Source organism: Colias croceus, chromosome 14 (assembly GCF_905220415.1).
Source record: "Colias croceus chromosome 14, ilColCroc2.1".
Taxonomy (NCBI): Eukaryota; Metazoa; Arthropoda; class Insecta; order Lepidoptera; family Pieridae; genus Colias; species Colias croceus.
In genome coordinates, this window is record NC_059550.1 from 8,629,153 (window position 1) to 8,651,596 (window position 22,444).

At 33.2% G+C, this 22,444-nt stretch overlaps 1 protein-coding gene across 7 annotated transcripts in view; it reads right to left on the reverse strand.

Annotated features, from left to right (window-relative positions):
- The window catches only part of LOC123697499 (disheveled-associated activator of morphogenesis 1), a 101,619-nt gene that overhangs the window by 25,429 nt on the left and 53,746 nt on the right, over positions 1-22,444 (reverse strand). For 6 of the 7 annotated variants that reach the window (XM_045644038.1, XM_045644032.1, XM_045644033.1 and 3 more), the window contains 2 exons: positions 16,200-16,355; positions 5,009-5,137 (listed from right to left, as the gene is read on the reverse strand). In XM_045644038.1, coding sequence (XP_045499994.1) covers positions 5,009-5,137; positions 16,200-16,247 — 177 coding nt within the window. In that variant the 5' untranslated portion in view covers positions 16,248-16,355. Of the gene's footprint in view, positions 1-5,008; positions 5,138-9,852; positions 9,874-16,199; positions 16,356-22,444 lie in introns of those variants that run through there. The other variant, XM_045644036.1, reaches the window with a different exon arrangement.

The window sequence follows — 22,444 nt, forward strand, 5'->3', positions numbered from 1 at the left end:
TCAAATAGGACGTTAATGTAAACTTGATAAAAACCAAATATCATCAAGAAATTAAAGACTTTTTAACGGATTTTAAACGCGATTTATTCATTGTATTATTTTCCCAAGTCTTTAATTTCAAAATGTATAATACTCGCGTAAAATCAAATACTAGAAAATACAAATATCATCAAATTCATATTTATACCCAAAAGTGTAATAAATATGAAACCATCTATTAAAAATATTAGTTTACTAATTATTCAATATAAGTATTAAAAAAGGATAATATAATATAAATAATAAAGTTATTACTTACCTTTTAAGCGGACTCATGTTGATGTAATTTCACTTATTTCGATGACATTTTAGTTATTTTGAAATAAAAATTGCGTATGGCACCTATTTTACAACGAAAAAAACGTCTTGCAATAAAAAAAATATGTCTGATGGATCTATCTAAAGGCAAAAGATTAAAAATTACGCGTTAAAAAATGACTTTAAATTAAGGATATTTTCCTGTGCAGATAAGATGCGCACTAATAAACGCAACCACTGCGGCCAGCCAGACAGCCCGGACTCTATCCGAAATAGCAAGAGAAACAGTATATCAAAAACCCAACTATACTAAAATGACTTTTTTTTAAACGTTGCTAGCTCCCGTACTAATATATTTGTGTTTTCTTTCTTCTCAAAAATGAAAATTAATTTAAGCTACGATTTATCTTCTAAATAGCCCTACGCGTCAGCATAATAAAAATGATTATAGGTTACATAGAAAAGAAAACAATGGAAAATACTAGGAAATAAAGATTTTATTGATCAAAATATAAACAAATCTGTTTGTGAAAGACAAAAACCACATACATTCCATAAAAGATCGAAAACTAGACTTCGCTTGTTACGCTCGGCTCCTAAATACAAAAACAATATAATCGTACCAAGATAAAAACAAAGTGAATGTTACATACATTATGGTTACATGTAACATTACTTCGACATTATGTAGATTATGACATAATCCGTCGTAAGTACTACTTAAACACAAGATTAGTTTAATATTAACATACAAATATGATAAGTTATGTGTTTTTGTGAACGCCTATAAGTGGAATTAGTTCTTGCAACAGGTCTTCAAAGTTTTCTATAATGTTATTAAAATTATATGAATATATGATTTTAATGGTTTGTATTACATAGAGTTTATTTAATTTATCTTATAGATTTTTCCCATGCATAACGAAATGTTTATTAACTAACGTTGCAAAAGTTTGTATCCATGTCGTAGTACAAAACCTATTATAGTCTATTTGTATCAGAAAGTTGGGTTGGTTAGGAAACTTATAACTCAAGAATGGCTCAACAGATAAATATAAATATTTCAGGACAATTTTCACACACGGCACGATCTGATCCCATACAAATACATACTTTTCGCTTGTGTTATGGAAACCAGATGGCTGATAAACATACATATATAATTTTAAATAAATACTTAATATAGATAATTAACACCCAGACACAGAGCAAACATCTATGTTCATCACACAAATATTTGCCCCGGGTGGGAATCGAACCCACGACCTCTGACTTGAAAGGCAGGGCCACTACCAACCAAGCCAACCGGTCAGTCAAATTATAATAGTCAGATTATAATAGTTTTTTGTTTAATTGATTAACTATGTCTACTCTTAATTTACGATAATGACGGTTAATTTCAAAGTTACAAAGGAGTTAATTAAATGCCTTCTAAAGTCTACCCAGATTCCGTCAACAATCACATAACCATCCGCTTCCCTTTATCCAACCATCATAATATAACCACAAACTTTCGTACCACGCATTCATTAAGAGAAATCATTAATCTCGATTGTACCACTGCCAATCAACGTCACCATCTGAGCTGGTGAAAGTTTTGGCGGCTGGTGATTGACTGGTATACTTGGAAGGTACTGCTGCGTTTGTGAGCCCTTGAAGGCATCTTTAAGTAATATAAAATATATGCTAATCAAGAACAGAACGAATAAACTTTTCAAGCAAAGTTTTTAGCATCAGTCAACAACAGGACAGTTCAGTCTATGAAATTGGTGACTTAGGTGTGAATGTAAAATGCCAAGATCACAAGAACTCGCAAATCTCAGATTATTCATATTTTAATAATGATGTAATATCATCAAGATTACTTAACAAATTGATTATACAAATTATCCTTGACCTTTTTAATCGTTAGACATAATAATATCGATATTAGGTGACCATAATAATTCCATTTGGTTTCATGCTATGCGATAATCATTTATAAGAAAAATCGTATGCTGTAAACAAGACCCTTCACTAATGCGTACAGAGTTCAAAAGGTGACCTCTTGAGAAGCAGTCGCGACGCACGTAATCCTATAAAATGCTCAAGCCGAGTGGCATCCGCTACTTTATTGCAAAACCTATTTACAACACTCGTTCTCAAACTTACGTCTACGACATACGACACGATTTCCACAAACTAAATCTTTATTTATAACTCTATCGGAACATCAATAACCGTCACATAATTTGTTATTTTACTTATTACACATAATTTGATTTCGTATTAGGAACTGTAACTGACCGCCCGCGCCGCAGGGCGCAGGCGCACCCCTGATGAGAATTAACACCAATATTAAAGGCTCCCATAAGAGCTGTGACTTTTTGTAAGCATATTATGTACTGATTTCCACATTTATGGTAATACAATGTCATCGCATTCACACACCACAAATCATGTGTACCTTGCAAAATTTAGTGTAAGTATTCAACTGGTTCATATCAATCCGACGCAGAAGATAGTTTACTACAGAAGTTTGTCACATAACAGTCTATTATAGCCATTAAATTCAACAACAGCTCTTAACATTAAAGCAATGCATATGTTACTGTTATAAAAACCCGACCCTGTTATATAACCGATAAGATATATGAGATGGCTTCATACACGATTTATCCTGTTCCGATAACAAAATCGTGTCGTACACGTCACGTACGCTATAAAACCAGCGGTCCGTCCGGCACGCGATCGAGTAATCTGTCATAGGAGAAAGTAACACGTAATGATAATAATATATTGTATATTGGTATTACATAAATTATTGTTAGATTCACATCGGATATTGTCTTGGAATGAGGAACTGAATGTGCGATTATGCATTTGTAATTAATTTATAGCTTGGTTTAATTTACATTCTAGCAAATATATGTGTATTTCTGTTTTATCGAGTCAAAGATGCACTCTATACAACGGAGTATTTTATAGTAGGTAATGAACTTCAGAAGAAATGCTATAAAATTGTATAAATATATAATTGTATTGAAAGTCCATTATAAAATGATTATTTACTTTCGACTGCGTTCTTTAAATAATATCTACTGTATGATATCTATTTAACTTTCAATCACAGTTGTAATAACTTCAAATATATTTCGACCTTTCTATTTTTTATTATTCAATAGGAATTCGATTACTTTTTAAATACCTATACTATTTTCCTTGTACCTACATATCTATATCGATTGCTGTTTACAGCAGATACGATATTTTAATATCGTCATCTATAAATAATCTCATAAGTAAACTGTGATGCTAATCATTCCAATATTAGGTACTTACCTATATACTTACCTACCTAAAAAATAACTAAAAAATTATAGGTTATCGCAGGGAATCAGAACAAAACCTCAAGCTCAAGCTTATCACTTCAAAATCTTCTATAGCTCCCAAAATAGTACTAGAAATTATTGATAAGATTATAACCCACTTGATACGCAAAGGAAAGTTCACTCGGCGCATGCGCAGGTGCTCTTGAGAGACGATGAAAATCAATTAACGTGTCAATTATATCGACAAATGGTACCATATAAAATACGAGTTTACGAGCGAACGACTTAATTGCAATGAGGGCGGCGATAAAAGATAATTTAAAGTAAATATGATTAGTGCCATCGAATTATCGCTATTGAGAAAATTGTTCCCAATTTACATTTAAAACATATTTCATATCAAAATTAAGTAATGTGATTATTATACACAATAAGAAATATATATAAATAGATACCATGAATCAACTATAGCCCCAAAGGCCTAATAAATTAAAAAATCTGATAAATTTCGCTCTCAAAACAAGCTCTGAAGAGACTTTAATCAAATAAAGTAACAATAGGTACTCAATAATAATAATATACACCCTAATATATTGTATAGGGCAAGACGTTTAACTAAACGCTACTCATAAACCTCGGCTACAGAAGGTTAACGATCAATTACTTTCAGTCATTCAATTGAAGATTTACTGAAAGTCACGAAACTGGCATTTTATTCAGTACTTATCTATGGAAAATGTAGATACGAAGATAAGCAATTAGTTGAAAATTAAATGGGCCTTCTTAATAACATTTATCACCTAATCACTACATAGTATTAAACAAAGTCGCTTTCTCTGTCCCTATGTATGCTTAAATCTTTAAAATTACGCAACGGATTTTGATGTGGTTTTTTTTAATAGATAGAGTGATTCAAGAGGAAGGTTTTAGTATATAATTTATTATGTTTTAGACAAAGCGGGCGAAGCCGCGGGCGGATAGCTAGTTTATATATATAGCAAATTGGGTTGGGTATAAACAGAGAATTTTAACCGAAGTCGGAAACATGGTATAGTATGAATTATTTAACTAGATAATATTCGTGTTTAGAGCATTGTGGAAAAAATTATTGTTTAGTTTAAATATTGTAAGATTTTCTATAAGCCCTACCACCTGCGAAGTCAACACCACTTTATTTAAATGGGATACACATAAATAACACTTATCACGAAACATCGAAAAACTTAACTTGTACATTGCGATTAATTTTAGATTTTTTATAGTGGAGAATGCATTTTGGCATACCCAGAGCGCTCGGGGAAAGGGCCCTGGGTTATGTCGGACTCACCCTGCAGAGTGCAGGGACTTATTTAGAACGGTACATATTCTCCTATAAAAAGGACATTTGAAATGGTACATACCACCAGCTCAGCAAACTTGGCGTCGAGCTCATCTTGCGACGGCATCGGGTGGGTGGGGGTGACAGCTTGTAACGCGAGACCCCCCTCCCCTCCCACCACGCAGTATGTGATCTCGGGAGGCTCATCGTTCTGGAACAAAATGGAAGATTATAACATTTGCGTGTGGATTAAAAAAAAATACTTATATTTATACAGATACGTCTTGTAAGCTATTGACTAGTTCCAATGGAAATTGGCTGCCGAGGCCTAAATAATTGCAAGTGCAAGTGCAGAACATTGATGTACATTATACAACTTTTAGTATGACAAAGCTGCAGAACTATTAAAAGTTACTGCATTGTATGATGAAACTATGCAGTCTATGTCTATTTATCATTCTAGGTTTAAAGTTCTAGAGTAAAAATATTTCACTTACTCAAAAACAAATACTTGTACTTATAGTTTAACGTTCTTCAAAACTACACTATAATATATTAATTGCGTGGTACCTATAAAGAGAAAAAAGACGATACCATTGTATAGATGAGTCATACGATGCAATATCCAGCCTCATAAGGACAACGACGTCCAAAGAAGCAAAATGACAGATAGTAAAAAATATCGAGACGGCGAAACCATAAATCTCAATGAAAATATTTCCCAACAATCACTCATACAATAAAGGACGGTATTGAACAAATAGGAATAAGGGAATTTCTTACCCAGAAATATTTTTAATTTATTTAATATTTTGAATTTGATTTTATAACATGTCTGTATTTAAAAAAGCCCTTTTGTACAATGAACCCAAGTTCCGGTTAATAATTGAAATCGGGTTCTATTATACAGATTAGCTTTGAAATATCACGATTCTAACTAAACATTCAAAATGCCAACCATACACTACAGTCAGCGGTAATTTATAAGACAACTGAAACTATAAATGGAAATGAGTTGTTAATTTGATTAATCTGTATTACACCTTTATAACTAGTTCATGTTCCTAGACAAATTATTTTTCGTAATAATACAATTACTTTTACAAATGGTCATTAGATTATATTATTACGTATTGTATATCCACATATCCTTCCTTCTTTTAAAGTGGGCGGAAATGTTTTAGGTACTTTGCCGTTATCAACTATTCATTAACACTATTACAAATATCAAATTATATAATAACAGCACAGCTACAAAACCTATCCATGTGCATTATAACATCACCAACCACCAAACAAAATAAAAATATATACTATCATAGAAATTCCCTTAAACCAATGCAATACTATAAAAAAAAAAATCCACAAAAGGCACTGACAAGTTGTCTCAATAAGGAATCGCGGAAGGATGGAAAGGACATTTAAATTGAATGGCGACCGCTTAGTATGTAAGGTTTACCGTGTTTTACGTTTTAATTAATTTACTTTGTTCTTGTCGTATGTTTACGTTATATTAACCGACTTGTAAAAAAGATCTCAATTCGTAGCATTGTTCAATCATGTTTCTTGATTCGTACAGTTAAATATAAAGTACCTACATATTTTTATTTTCTAAACTATAGATAGAGCTTTGTGAAAATAATTAAATATAATAGATATTTAAAGTTTTCGAATATTTTCTATGAAAGCTTACGAATTTTTTTAATATTTCCATCCAAACAAGGTAAGCCATCATAATTAGCCAGTGCCCGCTTATGATTGTACGCACTAATCATAAAAGCGGTTGCATATTAAAATGGGAAAGCGGCTAACCGCGCGGTTAGCCGCCCCCCGCGGTTGACTGCTAGTGCGTAAGGGCATTTAACATACCTAGCAATAGAAATAAACAGTATAAATAATGTGTGACTATTAAGAAAAGCTATCATAGTCGTATCGGACTACGAACAAGATTCCTTCCAACAATTATTTGTACAATAATAATTATCGAGCAACAAGATTGGATTGCTAGAAGACATTTTTGTACAGCAATTATTGATACAACTTTCTGACTGACTTAACTAGACAGGTAGATTTAAGATCCACATTCAATAAAAGTGAGTTACTTACTTAAAGCTTATTTGGTTCCATTCTGTTCTAGTAAAAATTTCGAACTAGAACGGCATAGGCAAACACAATTTACAAATCATATCTTCGGATGAATTTAAAAGAAAGAATTTTGCATAATATGTAATCCATATTAGTACATCGAAACTACGTAACGACCCTAGGATAAAACTTGCTTTTACCCGATAATATAATAAATAGGTATGTCCTCTTACTAATCATTGTTCTAAAACAAATTCAGAGCAACCCTGACCTATCACAACACAATGGCGATTTATCGTCCCATTAAAGAACAATAATTGCTAATTAAATAATGGCGTATTACTCTCGCCAATAAAAAGGCTATAAACGATGACTCATGAGTCATGGCTGAACTTGTGCGGCGCGGCGCCTGCGATGCATTTCTGTGAACTGTCGCCGACGGCGCATTGCCGTTGCGCATGTAGGGTTGCCAATACGTATTTAAATTTTCGAGTATAGGTACACGGAAACTTCTTACGTGGAAATTATTGCTTTTTTTTCAAAGTGGGTAACCTGGGTGAGTTTTTATAATGCAGTATATATGAAAGTGTAAAAACAATCGTAACAATTTCTACCAAATATTCGAATACATTTGTCAATATCATTATGTACTAAATTCATATTGCATATAATTGATTTAAACTATTAGAGCGATACAAAAACAAGAACACGACAAACAGATAATTGTAACAAATATTGAAACAAGATATTGCACCTTAAACTTTCCAAGTGATTCACAACAATGACATTCAGATAGCACATAATAATAATGTGTATAGTTATAAACAAATAGCTGATGAAATGCAAACAGTGTCAGGTTCATGGGCTACACGTGACATAATAAATGAAATAATACAAGTAGGTATTAGCACAGACTAATAATAATATACTACGTATACAAGTATTAGTATTTAAAACGTTGCAACAATAAACGAATTAAGGATAGTGGCTTTGGCTTTTAGAGATAACACGGTCGCCGCGCCGCGGCCGTCCGTCATTATGTTTAGCTGTGTATGTTTATCTATAAATGAGTGTGATTCATGCACAAGAATCTGTATCTATAGTAGGTGGTTAAAAATTAAGGTAGTCATTTAGTCAAGTCTTATCTCTTTCATTGGTGTTTGTATACAATTTCCTAACGTGACTACTACGAGTAACAATCATATTGAATGACGATTTTTCTATTCTCAAAGTAAAGAAAATACTAAACTCCACTAAAACACAACCATCAACAATTTACACTATTACTCATACCAATAAATCACACCCATACTTGAAAAACACCCTTGTACCAGCCCTAACGCCACGATCCTTAAACTGGGTCCGTAGTATTTCTGTCGATGACTACACCACGAATGTCCCGAGCTCCCGTCCTATACAATTTTATTTATATTCACTCAATTATATTTAGTTTGTGACATGTACACGTGTAGGTACATGATTTATTTAATACATATAATTGTTAAACAAATATTTTATAAGGAACTTGAACATACAATCTGCTATAGGAAAACTAGTGGATTGTTATTATTCTTCTGTATTTCCGTTGTTTAGAATTGTATATTAAGGGATTTTAAGGACAACAATAAACATTGTTATAAATATAAATGTTCAGTTGATCATTAAGTTTACCTTGAATATGTTTCAAAGTTATTATTATTTCTGACAGCCCTACTGTATTAAACAGTGTGGATATCGGCCAAGCGATAGAAATCTAAGTGGAATGAATCAATATTCAATAATTCATCAATGAGATCTATCTAACAAGAGAAATTCAATTAAAACGTGAGCAATTAATTATAGCATAACTGTAAGTACTGAACTAATCAATTAGGTCAATAATTTGTATGCACCAAATACCAATTATTATACAAAAGTTAACTAACGGATCCATGATAAGGAACTTTTCAATATAACATGTTGTTCTTATGCTCGACACGTACGTTTGGCTTGATGATGATATTGTAGCTTTGATTGTAAGAAGTGGTAAATGTTAAAAATATGTAATGACGATTCGAAAGTGCTTCTAAAAGAAGTCTAATTGAATAAATAAATGTTTGAGTTTGAGTTTGATTCTCTATTTGGCTTTCGTAAAGGCATAAAATATGACCATACTTATAATCAGATCCAAACTTCACCAACCGTTTAACCTAACAATATCAAGAAACATGACATTAAAGAAATCCAACAGCTGGCCATCACTTTTCCCGAGAGTAAATCATCAGGACAGATCGTAAATAATCATGTTCTCGCGTGTTCATTATAAAATACTACCAGGAAATGCATTCGTTTAATCAAATAATGCATTTAACTTCAAAGGGCGCGGCTACAAGCTCATCTAATTATACAAGCTTGTGAAAGCGCACCATTTAATTGTTAGAATGAACATGATTAAAGTTAACTGAGGCAAAAGAGACAGGATTTTAAATGAAACGTCTATTACAGATCCTGATAATGGAGTCCTGGCGTAATAGAGGGGAATTGCAATCATCATTAAAAAAAAAGAATATACATCAATGATTGGCTGGTTTGTAGCACTCTCCGCAGGATAATTGTTATATTCATTGCATGTAAACATCAATCAAACAAGCTATCATGACGACCTGCCCCCGTTCCATTAGTCTTAAAGCTATATTATTTCCAGTGTAATGACACTTCTATATAGGTCGTCCAGCGCCATCACTTTGCTACATTAAATACTGCTATAAACATCATAGTAGCTTCTCTAACAGCTTTGAAACATGATCACAAACGACAGAATAACCAACAAATTCCAAATTTGACCATTAAATTGTCACTCACTTTTACCAACGAACTCCTATGCGTCTTCTTACGTTTACTCTTCCTCGAAAACATTATAGACACAGACACTAGGCCTCACACCAAGCCAATTATATTAATATTAAAACAACAAGGAACAAGGCACAACACCGTCACGACTCCGGACCGACCGTAGCCCGAGCCAGACGTCCACCGACTAATTACTAATTACCCTTTATCAGGTTAAACGATTGACAGTTTAAAAGGACACATGTGTTATTGTTAAGAATGCGTAGCTAGATAAGAAAACAACGGAGTTCTTTTTAACTTGCTAACAAGGACTTCATTTACAATTGGACACTCTAAATTGACCTTAAATGTAGATCTTTATTCTTCTAATCTGATTCTAAAATTTGAAATATCGTACCAAATTCTCCCACATAATTGAAAATATTGCAACAAACTGTTTCACAACTGGCGTACAAAAATGCCAAGATCAACCGCTCAGTTTATTTATGTATCTCCAATCGAACAATAGCATTCATTTCCATTCAATCCATTAATTCTAATAAACTTCATTGTACGCTGATACTTCATATAAAATAAATATAAATAACTGTTACCATTTCGTAAAGGTAAAATCGCACTAAGTATGTACCTACTTTAGAAGTGCTTAAGAATCTAGAAAGAATCGTTTACAATATTGAAGCAATATATAATAATGTAAACCAGGAAGATAATCCAACCAAGCGTATGACGTAGAATGAATCAGAAAGCCGGAAGATTCCTAACGCGCAACTACATATAGAAGTAACTATCATTCAGTTATCATCCTTTCTAACCTTGTGACCTTAATACATGCATCCGAATGTTCAACTCAATACAATACAATAGGAAGCGCTTGACTACGATCTCGCCTGCTGGTAAGGAAGAAAAGTGACTGTTCTGTTTTTTTTTGTTTCTGATAAGAGGCCTAAGATGGCACGCGCTTCTCTAGAAGATACCTGTTCACTCTTCCCTTGCAGACCACCACATTATACTCGTCGGGGAACGATCCTATTTCATATCCCATTTCAAATCCAGAAGGCGACGCATCTACACCTCTGGAACTTTCCTTACAGAGTACTACAACTAGCACACATAAAATCAAAGGTATTCAACACACTCTTGCCCTCAACAGGCCCTACAGTCGCGACCACCCACACTGACCTATCTCACGTTTCAACTGACCTCATTGCCACCGAACGACACTTGATCTTTATTAACGCTCCTACATGTGATTGATGGCCACAATAACCCAGCATTGTGTGATATAAATACAATACGATTGAATGAAGTACTCCTATAAAAGTAATGTTTGTAGGATATGACGATGAAGCGAAGAGAAAATTACGCTTTGATAGAGGAAGATTTATAGTGAATTACTTCAAGGAAATTGTCCATCGTTTCGTATTATATAAAAGCAATGATGCTATTATAAATCTCTCATATTATATCCTATATGTACACATCATTAAAATGTAGAAAGGGTTATTAATACGCCAGTATGACAATTAACCCAAAAAAACATTTCAAAAATACCACACAACATTCATAACAAATTTGAAATTGTACGACTTATGACCAACATTTACACCAAAGACAAAACCTTACATGCAATACGCTAACCAAATTACTGTACATCAATACAAAGTATAATAAAGTTAAAACATTTAAACCGTGCACGCACCGCCGCGTGCGCAGGTGCCATCTCGATACATCACGCCGACACTATACACTTGACCGACATCCCCGACTTTCCATTATAAACGAGAAGATAAGATATTAATGTACCTACTCCAATTCTTTCCCATGTTAATAATTATGGAAGAAAAATGAAAGCGCATCGCATAATAAGACTGAAGCCAATTCTACTCACTCTATTATAGCTACCAATAGGTAATGTTCCTATTTAAAGACGCTGCAATTTTATTTCTCAAAGTTAACAATATATCCGCTCCTGTTGGTCAGCGTGATGATATACCTATAGCCATTAGTCTTCCTCAATAAATGGGCTATCTAACACCGAAAGAATTTTTCAAATCAGACCAGTAGTTACTGAGATTAGCGCGTTCAAAAAAACAAACTCTTCAGCTTTATAATATTAAAAGTTAAAGAATAATTAAGTATAGATAAACGGACTACTCCCACATAAATCCAGATCACGCCAAGCTACCATTACAGGCGCATCACTCGAATGAGCTGCATAATAGTTACACGCACGCGATATCAATTAATATGTGAGATATCCACGAACCATATTATCTTTTAAACTGCTTCATTTAACGCTAATGACACGAAGTCTTCAGGTGAGAGCGTTAGATTCGATCATACAATATTACGTAAACGTTTTGAATATTTTAAAATGTATTTAATATTCAAGGGTCCGTACTTAATCTTAATATGATATTTCATAATTGTATTTATTACCGTTGCGCATGCGGAAATCTCTAGACATCATTCTAAAAAAGGGCAGAACGCAAATTTGAATAATCCTTGAATAATCTTATTAAAATTTTATATAATTTTACTAATAATATTAATTTTATATCTCATCAAATGTATCAATATCTCTAGAAACTGATTGTTGACTTTACCGACTGCAGCTGAACAACTTATTAGAAAAAGTATCAACACACGATCCATTCCAACAATCTGTCATACTTCCATATCATCACAACGCCCAGTCTTCACAAACTACATACACTGCTACATATAAGTACGGTATTATACAATTATTCGAAGCGTTAATAAGCGTGTCTAGACGCAACAATTTCTCACACTGCGCCCGTGACACATGCGAAGTACCCTCAAAATACGAACTGTACGTATTTTAATTGCAGCCTTTCAGTCGACCCCACGCAATCCCTTGCTACTAATTGAACTGTGAAATCATGAAACGCTTCAAAAGCACACATTTTACGTGCCTTCGTAGACACAATTGCATGTCAAACTAAATAGTGCTGGAGAGGTCTGAATGTGGCAGACTCTTGAGTTTACTTTAGCGCTTACAACAATGGTTAAAAAATATCTTTTTTAAGGCGGAATTAATATGAGGCATATGCAAAGTTTCTGACAATCTTGGGTATATTGGTGAGGTTTCTATGAGAAGCTAGATAGTATCAATATTTTCCTTTTTTATTAATTTTTAACATGACATAAAATATGAGAGAAGAGGCTACTGGCTCATTCTTATTCTCATTCAATTTCCAATTGTATTATTCCTTTATCGACTTAAAACTAGAGAAAAACCAACTTTTATCGATACCTGCCTAATGTTGCCTATACATCATACTTGAAATCTACAACCAATTCAATTATAATACATGATATCCTAACAATAACCATACTACCAACGAACACGCATATCTGGTGAAAGTGGCACGCGCATCGAACCCGCGACCCGACAGCTGACACGCGACACGGCGTGTCAAATGACGCGACCGCTGGGCCATGCGACACGTCACGCTATGCACACCAAGCATTCGATATAATCGCAATGTATTAATTATTGAATAAATAGGACACACGCACATACGCATCATAATATATGTACACACACATTGACAAATCATCTTCTTCAGCCTAGTTTTACAACTTGAGGGTTATACGCCTCCTTTGAATACCGTCCTGTTCATAATGAATAGAGCATTAGTGAGAAGATAAGTAAATATTTTTATTGAATTTTGCCACCATTAGCTAAGTTATTGCCATTTTTGTTAAAATCTTTATGAACTTTCACGAAAATACAATTTATCTACTATGGCTTCTACTCTACCAGTTCAACGCAATATTATGATAATAATTGCAACCATTTATAGTGCGTAAAGTACGCAGCAAAATAGAAAAAGCACTACACAGTGCATCAAAACCGGTCGTAATCTCAATTAATTAATGTATTAATTGCGCATAAAAAGGTTTATCGAGTGCGTGATTTACGTTTACCTGAGATAAATATCTTGTTTATTTATAAAAAGCCACATACCAGCTAATGATTTATTTTGATAGTTTATGCTACGAGTGGAATCCCCCATTTTATATAGAGAAGATGCGTCTTAAATTTATTCCTGCAGAAAATTTTATTAATAATCGCTCTCTATCGTTACTATAATATCCTGGATATTTGTTTACCCTATCACCTAGATTTTTTTTTATTACATACACACTAAAACAAGTGATAACTGCGTTAAAAACAACCGACTTCAAACTTGCACTTGCAAAATTTACAAATACCTACAGACAAAAATGCTCATAAAATAAAAACTACTGGGCCTATCCGAATAAAATTTTTATGTGACCAATTCCACACCATCCCGCATCGAACAAAAAAAGAATCACGTAAATCGGTTCAGAAACCTCGGAGTAATCGGTGTACATACATAAAAAAAAAAAAATATACCGGCCGAATTGATAACCTACTCCTTTTTTTTGAAGTCGGTTAACAATTGTGTTTTATTTCTAATAAGTACTTATTCTGATTATGATTTAGATTTCAATATAATAATAATGATGTATAAAATATTCAATCTAATTTATTATACCTATCGGACGAAATTTAATAAAGAGTTCAATGAAATGTCGTGAGAAACTCCTGCGCAACATATTTACGTCCAATTCATCTACCAAATTGAGCAATAAACTTCACTACCAAAATATTATATACATATTGTGTCTTCTTAAAATAGTTTAAAACGTCAGAATTGCTATAATCTGTCACATTACATATTATAAATTCTTAATCTTTAAATATCAACCATAATAATTATAAGTTAAGTAATGAACACGAAACATTTATTAACAAACTTAAGAAATTCACTCATCTACTGGATATAAATCATCCATTAACATTTACATTTATAAATAGCGAAATAAAATTCAAATGAAGAAATAACGAAAGCTCTTAAAATGTCAAATGAAAATTAATTCTCGTGTTCAGAAGCGAATGCAACCAGTTCAAATTAATGTATTATTTGCATCATGTTATCACTAAAGCCGTATTAAATGGTAAAATATTCAAATAGTACCTATCCTTGAAACCTCGGGTAATATTTACTTTGTTTTTTTTTTTTTAGAAACAAGTAAGTTTTGTACCTGGATTTTGCATCATCATCTAATTTAGGTTATTGTGAATGTATCCACTTTTTATATTATTACTCATATTAGTTTTGACCTATAAAACCTACTTTTAAGAAAATAAAAGAGGAACTTGAAACAAAAAGCTATAACTTGACACTAACACTAATCCTATCCTACTAATACTACTAATATTATAAATGCGAAAGTTTGTATGGATGTTTGTTACTCTTTCACGTAAAAACTACTGAACCGATTACAATGAAATTTAGCACACATATAGAGGGTAACTTGTATTAACTCATAGGATAGTTTTTATCCCGGAAATCCCACGGGAACGGGAACTATGCGGGTTTTCCTTTGCAAACGCGGGCGAAGCCGCGGGCGGAAATCTAGTAACTAATGATCGCATCGAAGTGAATAACATAACTACTAGTATGACATAACAATATCATATTTCTAGAAAGTAACATATCCTCGCCTAATTTACTTAACTTTGTTTGTTGACACAAATAAAACTTTACAAGAACTAAAACATGTAAATTAGTGATGCAACGAATACGAATACGAATATTCGTATTCGCCGAATAGTAGACATTTACCGAATATTCGTATTCGGCGAATATACGAATTTTTAAAAACGAATATTTTTGTATGCAACTCTATTTACTACAAATTTAAAAATCGCGCAAAAAAATATGACGTGTGCAGAGATTGCTGATCCACTGGCCTTTTGGCGAGAAGATGTCCATTTTCCAAGTCAGAAAAAACTCGCCCAAAAATATTTTTCACTGAAGCCATGTACAGTCGCTTCGGAAAGACTTTTTTAACGGCTGGAAACATCCAGACTGAAAAAAAAATCGCCTAAAACCAGAAAATCTATGAATTTTATGTTTTTTAAATAAAAATTTGCCTATTGTAAATTTTAATTATTAGAAGAGTAAACATTCATTAAATAAATAAGTCTTTTATTACCAAGGCGAGATATTCGTATTCGTATTCGTATTCGCCGAATAGTAGGTTTGATATTCGTATTCGTATTCGTATTCGTAAAAGTAGTATTCGTTGCATCACTAATGTAAATAATCAACATAATGAATATTCAGGTTTCCACCTCCGCACCTATTGATAATGACTAGATATCCGAAGTAACACAAAAAATGTTTTGTAATTAACCATAAATACATCGTAATATGCAGTGTGAAAAAGAATATACGTAAGTACTACGAAAAAGGCCAAACTCTACTACTACAAACTAAATATCAACTCAAAGTTACCTGCAAGCACGGGCACATCGGCCACCGCCGGCGCATCGCGTGCGGCATCTTCTTGCGCGGCTCGGGCTCCGCCGCTGGCTCGCCGCACGCCCAGCGCACGAGGCGCGCGCGCGCCGCCTCCGCCGCCTCCAGCCCGCGGGACCAAGATGGTAGACCCTGCAACAAATTTTAAAATATTAATTAATATTTGCTAATAATGTTGTCGAAACATCATTGGTGAGATTAAAGCCCAAAGACTCCGATGGCTCGGCCATGTGGAAAGAATGGGGGAAGATCGAGCAGCGAAACGAGCGTACCTGGGACAGCCATCTGGACACCGTCCGGTTGGACGCCCCAGGTACCGTTGGAAAGACGAAATCGCCAAAGACCTGCGCACCCTCCAGATTGAAAACTGGCCAGAAATGGCGCAGGATAGAGTCAAATGGAGGCTCTTATTGTCGGAGGCCAAGACTCACTTTGGGTCCCTGCGCCACTCTAGTAAGTAAGTAATGTTGTCGGATAACGGAAACGATAACGGAAAATTCTGTAAAACATTAAGATTCATTTACTATTTCTGCCTCCATAGGAGATCTAGCTGTAGGTGCCATAAACGATGACTTTGACAATTCTATCAACAATTACAATAAACCTAGAAAGTAGGCTATTGTATCTGTTTCTATTGATTGGGATCAGGAAGTGCAATAGACCAAAAAGAAATTATTGAAGTCATCAGATAGTTATAGTGCGCGCGTCAAAATATGGATTCCACATAATATTATCTTAGGGATCATAGAACTATTATTAATATTATATAATGTGTATAACAAAATAAAAATAAAGTCTAAGAATAACAGATGATTCATGAATCATGCATATGAAAATATCACATCCTTGCACAAGATCAGCATCGGTGATAATATTTCATTCCGTTTTTATTCCTGTTCAATTATATACTTCCGCGTTATCACGCTGTTAACCAAGTATTAAATTATTCAGACACCTTGTAAAACGAATCGTAATCGTCCGTCCAAAATAACATGACAGATAATAAATATATGCACTGCGAAACTTGAGCTGAGCAAAAAACCTTGTAATGTATACTTCCCTGATATTACAATTACAAGGAACAATACGCAATAATTCGAGGATTATAAAGATGAAACTTAAATATTAGCTTAGTTCAATGACATTATTTTCCCACACAAATACACAATTTGCAGCTCCGTTGATTTCAATTGATATCACTTCATTGTTTTCTTTTTTCTATTAAAATAACATAACACCACACACCATCATGATTTATTTCTTGATTAAGGTATTGACAATGTGGGTCATGTTTCTGCCTATAGATGGAAACAATAACATCATTTGCTATTACAATTAATGCATATTATGATCTCGAAAGAATATCATAAATTTTTATTACACTTTCACTCAATTCAATACACCATTAAATCGAAGTAATAATTACAATGATACATGACGTGTTCCATATAAGATATAGAATCGCCATTGACTGTAAAGTCAGTACCTAGTTTAAGTGCTATGACGATAATTTGCGTAAATTATTTCAAGTCCGGATTAAATTATTATTAAGATTGGTATAGTATTTCTAAATTTTGTAAATCTAAAGTATCAAGGTTATAAAATCTTATCTATCGAATCGATTTGCAAGTTTTTGTGCAATTTGCATGTAAACGACTTGAGCTAGGCATTTGACACAGTCGCTCGCTTGTCACGGATTAGTAGTTATTTCTTCCTTTTTCGATTTTTGTTAATATGCAGTCATCGATGCAATAAGATGAGCCGGTTAGAAGGTCATAAAATAAAACTTACACATTTTTATTTTTCATTATTTGGAAAACACCAAAATTGACAGCATATTGCATAATTTATATAATATTTTTAAAATATCCAGCATCATTGATTCACCAGATAACAGTTATAAAAAATATTACGCCCGAAGTGGAATGATTGTATTAGATAATAGAATGTCAAAACCTGTATTTTTGATCGACTTTCTTTAGCACTGACGCAATCACCTTAGGACGTAGACTTTGAATAATAATATTTGTATGATAAATAACGCATACTATGTTTGTTACTCACTCATTCACATTCTCGCTTTCTTCTTCCGCATTTTATTATTCTTGACGTATTTTCTAATATATTAATATGAATGTAGGATTGCATTCACGAAGGTTTTTAGAAATTTAACACCATTTAGATGTTGGAAATTGAACACGACCGTACACTTTTATACGATTTGAAAACCAAATGTAGATTTGAAACAAAATTAAAAAGGATGATGAATATTCATGAAATTTTCTAAAACACATCACCATGGGAAATGCATTCCAAGAATGGTGAGAATAGCGATAAGAAATCGAAAATTAATGGCCAAATGCCCATAAAAAGGGACTTAAGTTGCTAAATTCAAAACTTTAGAAGCAGTTAACAAATTTGGGAATGCTGATAATAATCCAACAACGATATCACTCAATATGTATCAAGCATCTCATTACGCATTCAGTATCCCACGCAAATTATTACCATCTAAAATTCATCTCCCTCATCTCCATCACTATTTTATTAATTCCGCCCCAATTTCAATTTTACACGTCATCAGATTCTCAAGTACCAATTTCATCAGAGGCAAAGCATTGTTCTCTTGAACTTTGAGGCGGCATTTAGTGAACTATTGCATTTTAGATCGGAACCGAGTGATAGGCAGAAACCTTATTTCCACCTGTTTCACAGTTTACTCGCTATGTGTGGAAACATCGCCAACGAGCTGTACGCTTGCGTTGATATAATTAATTAGCGCCGATTCGGATGCAGCTAATTAAGATGCAAAATGCGAGAGACGCGTTAAACGTTTTTTCTTCGCGTTATTATCTAATAATCATTTAAATTGACTTGTTAAAAGCTATTAAAGAATGTGACTATGAAGTATTTTATAAGCGACTGTGTAATTAATAAGCAGGTTGGTATTTTGAACCTAACCTCCTTACGTTTGATATCTGATTTGTAATACATTTCTACTCTGGTAAATAACTTTACAATCATAATTTTGTTCTACCCATAACTACGCAACAAATATTTCAAAAAGGGAAAACGTAAACCCAAATACAGCGGCTATTCAACAGTTGTTTAGCAAAAGTAAACAACAATGTCAGAATACAGCAAGCTTTTACAAAACAGACCCGTGTAACAAATCCGACAATCCGTGTGGATAGTCACTTTCGTTGACCGTGACCGTCGACCTGTTTGTACCTGGAGGCCATTAACATGGGAAATTTGTTCTTAAACATTGGCGTAAGATAACTATTAAGAAATAATAACTATAGCTGAATTAATACCTAAAGCGTTTTTAGTTACATAAATGTGTATTGTCAATGATCCTTGATAAGTGTACAAGTATGAATTAAATCTGTCCGTTTAAAGTGGGTCAAAATCGAGTCTAAAGGAGTAGGCTTTATACAAGTGAAACTAATGAAAGCGAGTAATAAAATAAAATATGTAATTCTATATTTAAAATAGTGTCAATTTTTATAAAACACAATAAAAAGAAACCTCAAAAGAGATCGTTTCTTTGTAAACAAGTACAAACGCATGCTGCCACAAAGTAAATTACAATCGAACACGTGAATAATTCCGATCACATGTGACCACGAAATTTGTATCTCCTCAACACACGGAACTACCATCTATCGGCGTCACTTTCTTGACCGTGAAAGAGTCCGAAACGCATAGTGTGTTAGGAGGACACTATAACCACAGACTAATAATAATATACTACGTATACAACTATAACTATGGACATCACGTACGCTCCGAAGCATGAGGTGCAAGCGGTGAAAGTGAACGATGAATATGCTGATGTTTTAAATGTAGCGAGAAATATTGTGCGCACACGGAATGTGCAGGATTTTGTGCGGGGGTTTCACAGGGGTCAGTGCAGGTCGAGTTTTGTTTAAATACTATGTGAATAATAAAACTAGTAAATTTATATGATTTTCATAACTAGTATATTTCATAGAACATACCAACGTTTAAAGACAGTTACAGCAATACATTAAACAATTTAAGCATTCAATGATCCAATGTGTTTTTAATCAAGAGACTATATGATTGTCATCAAAGCATACCATTACTAGCGCCGGTTGATTTGTTTACCTATTACCTTCTAGGACGATCATTAACAGACGTTAGATAATAATCAACATCCACATAAGTTAATAATTTGGCACAAGAGGTGACCGAGGACGAATTTAATTATACTTCGTTGATTACCTCCTTGACACCTTCGACATCGTCATCGTCTGTCAAAAAGTGATTATCAAAATGCAATTAATCAACAGGATCAGTCAAATTATATAATTGAACCTTCAATGTAACAATTATTGTAATTATTATCAAATTGTTATAAGCATTTAGTGATACAAATTAGCTTGATATAATTGAACCTAATAATAATAACAAATAAGAAGGAAATAGTACATACTTTCATATAATAATTTTATAGTATGCGTTTCGTATTTGTATTCTATGTAATGTTTTAAAGGCAATACTGACTTTTCAGGTATTAAATTATTTTAATGATATATTAATGCTAAAATGTAAAGAACCTTGGCTACCTAGCGAAGTTGTTTTGGCAAGCCACTATAAATACTTTCGCGTATATGCTAAGATAACAAGTGATAACTGCGTTAAAAACAACCGACTTCAAACTTGCACTTGCAAAATTTACAAATACCTACAGACAAAAATGGTCATAAAATAAAAACTACTGGGCCTATCCGAATAAAATTTTTATGGGACCAATTCGACACCATCCCGCATCGAACAAAAAAAGAATCACGTAAATCAGTTCAGAAACCTCGGAGTAATCGGTGTACATACATAAAAAAAAAAAAAAAATATACCGGCCGAATTGATAACCTCCTCCTTTTTTTTGAAGTCGGTTAATAAAATCGTGACCGGCTTTGTTATTATCTCGGGAAAATACATACATTTTGATTTACTTATAGTTTTCAAAGAAGAAAAATCTTAGCAATATTTTTATATACATTCATGTTAATCTACACTGTTATTATTTATATCGGATGCAATAAACAATCTCAATTAAGATCGATCGATCTCGATCTCATTTATTCAATCACTCCAACGAATTAGAACACTTTCCTCTTACCCACTTTTTCCGATAAGTTATCTAAGACATCAATCAATTAAGAATGTTATTCAACAATTTACTTCACTGTATTCCGAACACGTTTCCAATTTACTCCTTAGTTAGTTTTAATTAGCTTATTCGTAAATTATGCAATCACTACAAATATCTATAGAGTATAATAAAATATTTCGAAACAGGTAGAGCAAGATAAATCTTTCAATGACAATACGACATTATACCTGTAACATGTTTACATTTTACGACATTCGTTTGTTTGTTCAATTGCTTCCGTACAACTAAATAATAATTGTGAGTTTGTTATTCTCATAAAGGTGATTGATTTCTCTTCCTCTAAATTATATTCTGCTAAACAAAGTGATGTAAATATATTAACTGTAAGATCATGCAACAATGTTAGAATCTTGCGTTTAATATCTCATAATATACCAAAGCCTCAATGACAATAAAAGTGTCCCCATCGTATTTATTTCAATACAAAAACCTATCATAGTTACTACAACTATCCGGATAACACAAAACCATTAAATAAATCAAGCCTTTTTATAACCAAAGATGGCAAATCTAGTGCGAATGATCTAGAAAAAATGTCCAGGAATCCGGTTGTAGGTTTGAACTGAATCAGCGTAAACAAGTAATAAATTGGTTTTCCTTTGGACGTGATGCCAAACTCTTGCATTATTCATGCCACACTTTTATAGAGTGCATACAGCTTTATATGTTGGACAAAGTCATGTCGTTAAAGAAATGGATAACATAGAAAAGAGTAATAAGGCTTCTTCGAAGAATGTACTCATTGATGTTAATATTAGTATGGTGATAGAAAAAGAGTATAAACACATATCCAAAGTCAAGCCAACATTGGAAATAAGTTCTCAGAAAAGTAAGAAAAGAATCATGAAGCATAAACAAAATAAAGTCAGTCAAAACTAAGCTTGAACTTCTTTTATAACATCGGATACAAATAAATGTAATGTGCATGGGATTGACACTAATATAGAGACAGAAGTTCAAAAGGAAAATTCTTAACATAACATCTGTGAAGCTACACAATAATCAAGCACAATAGCTG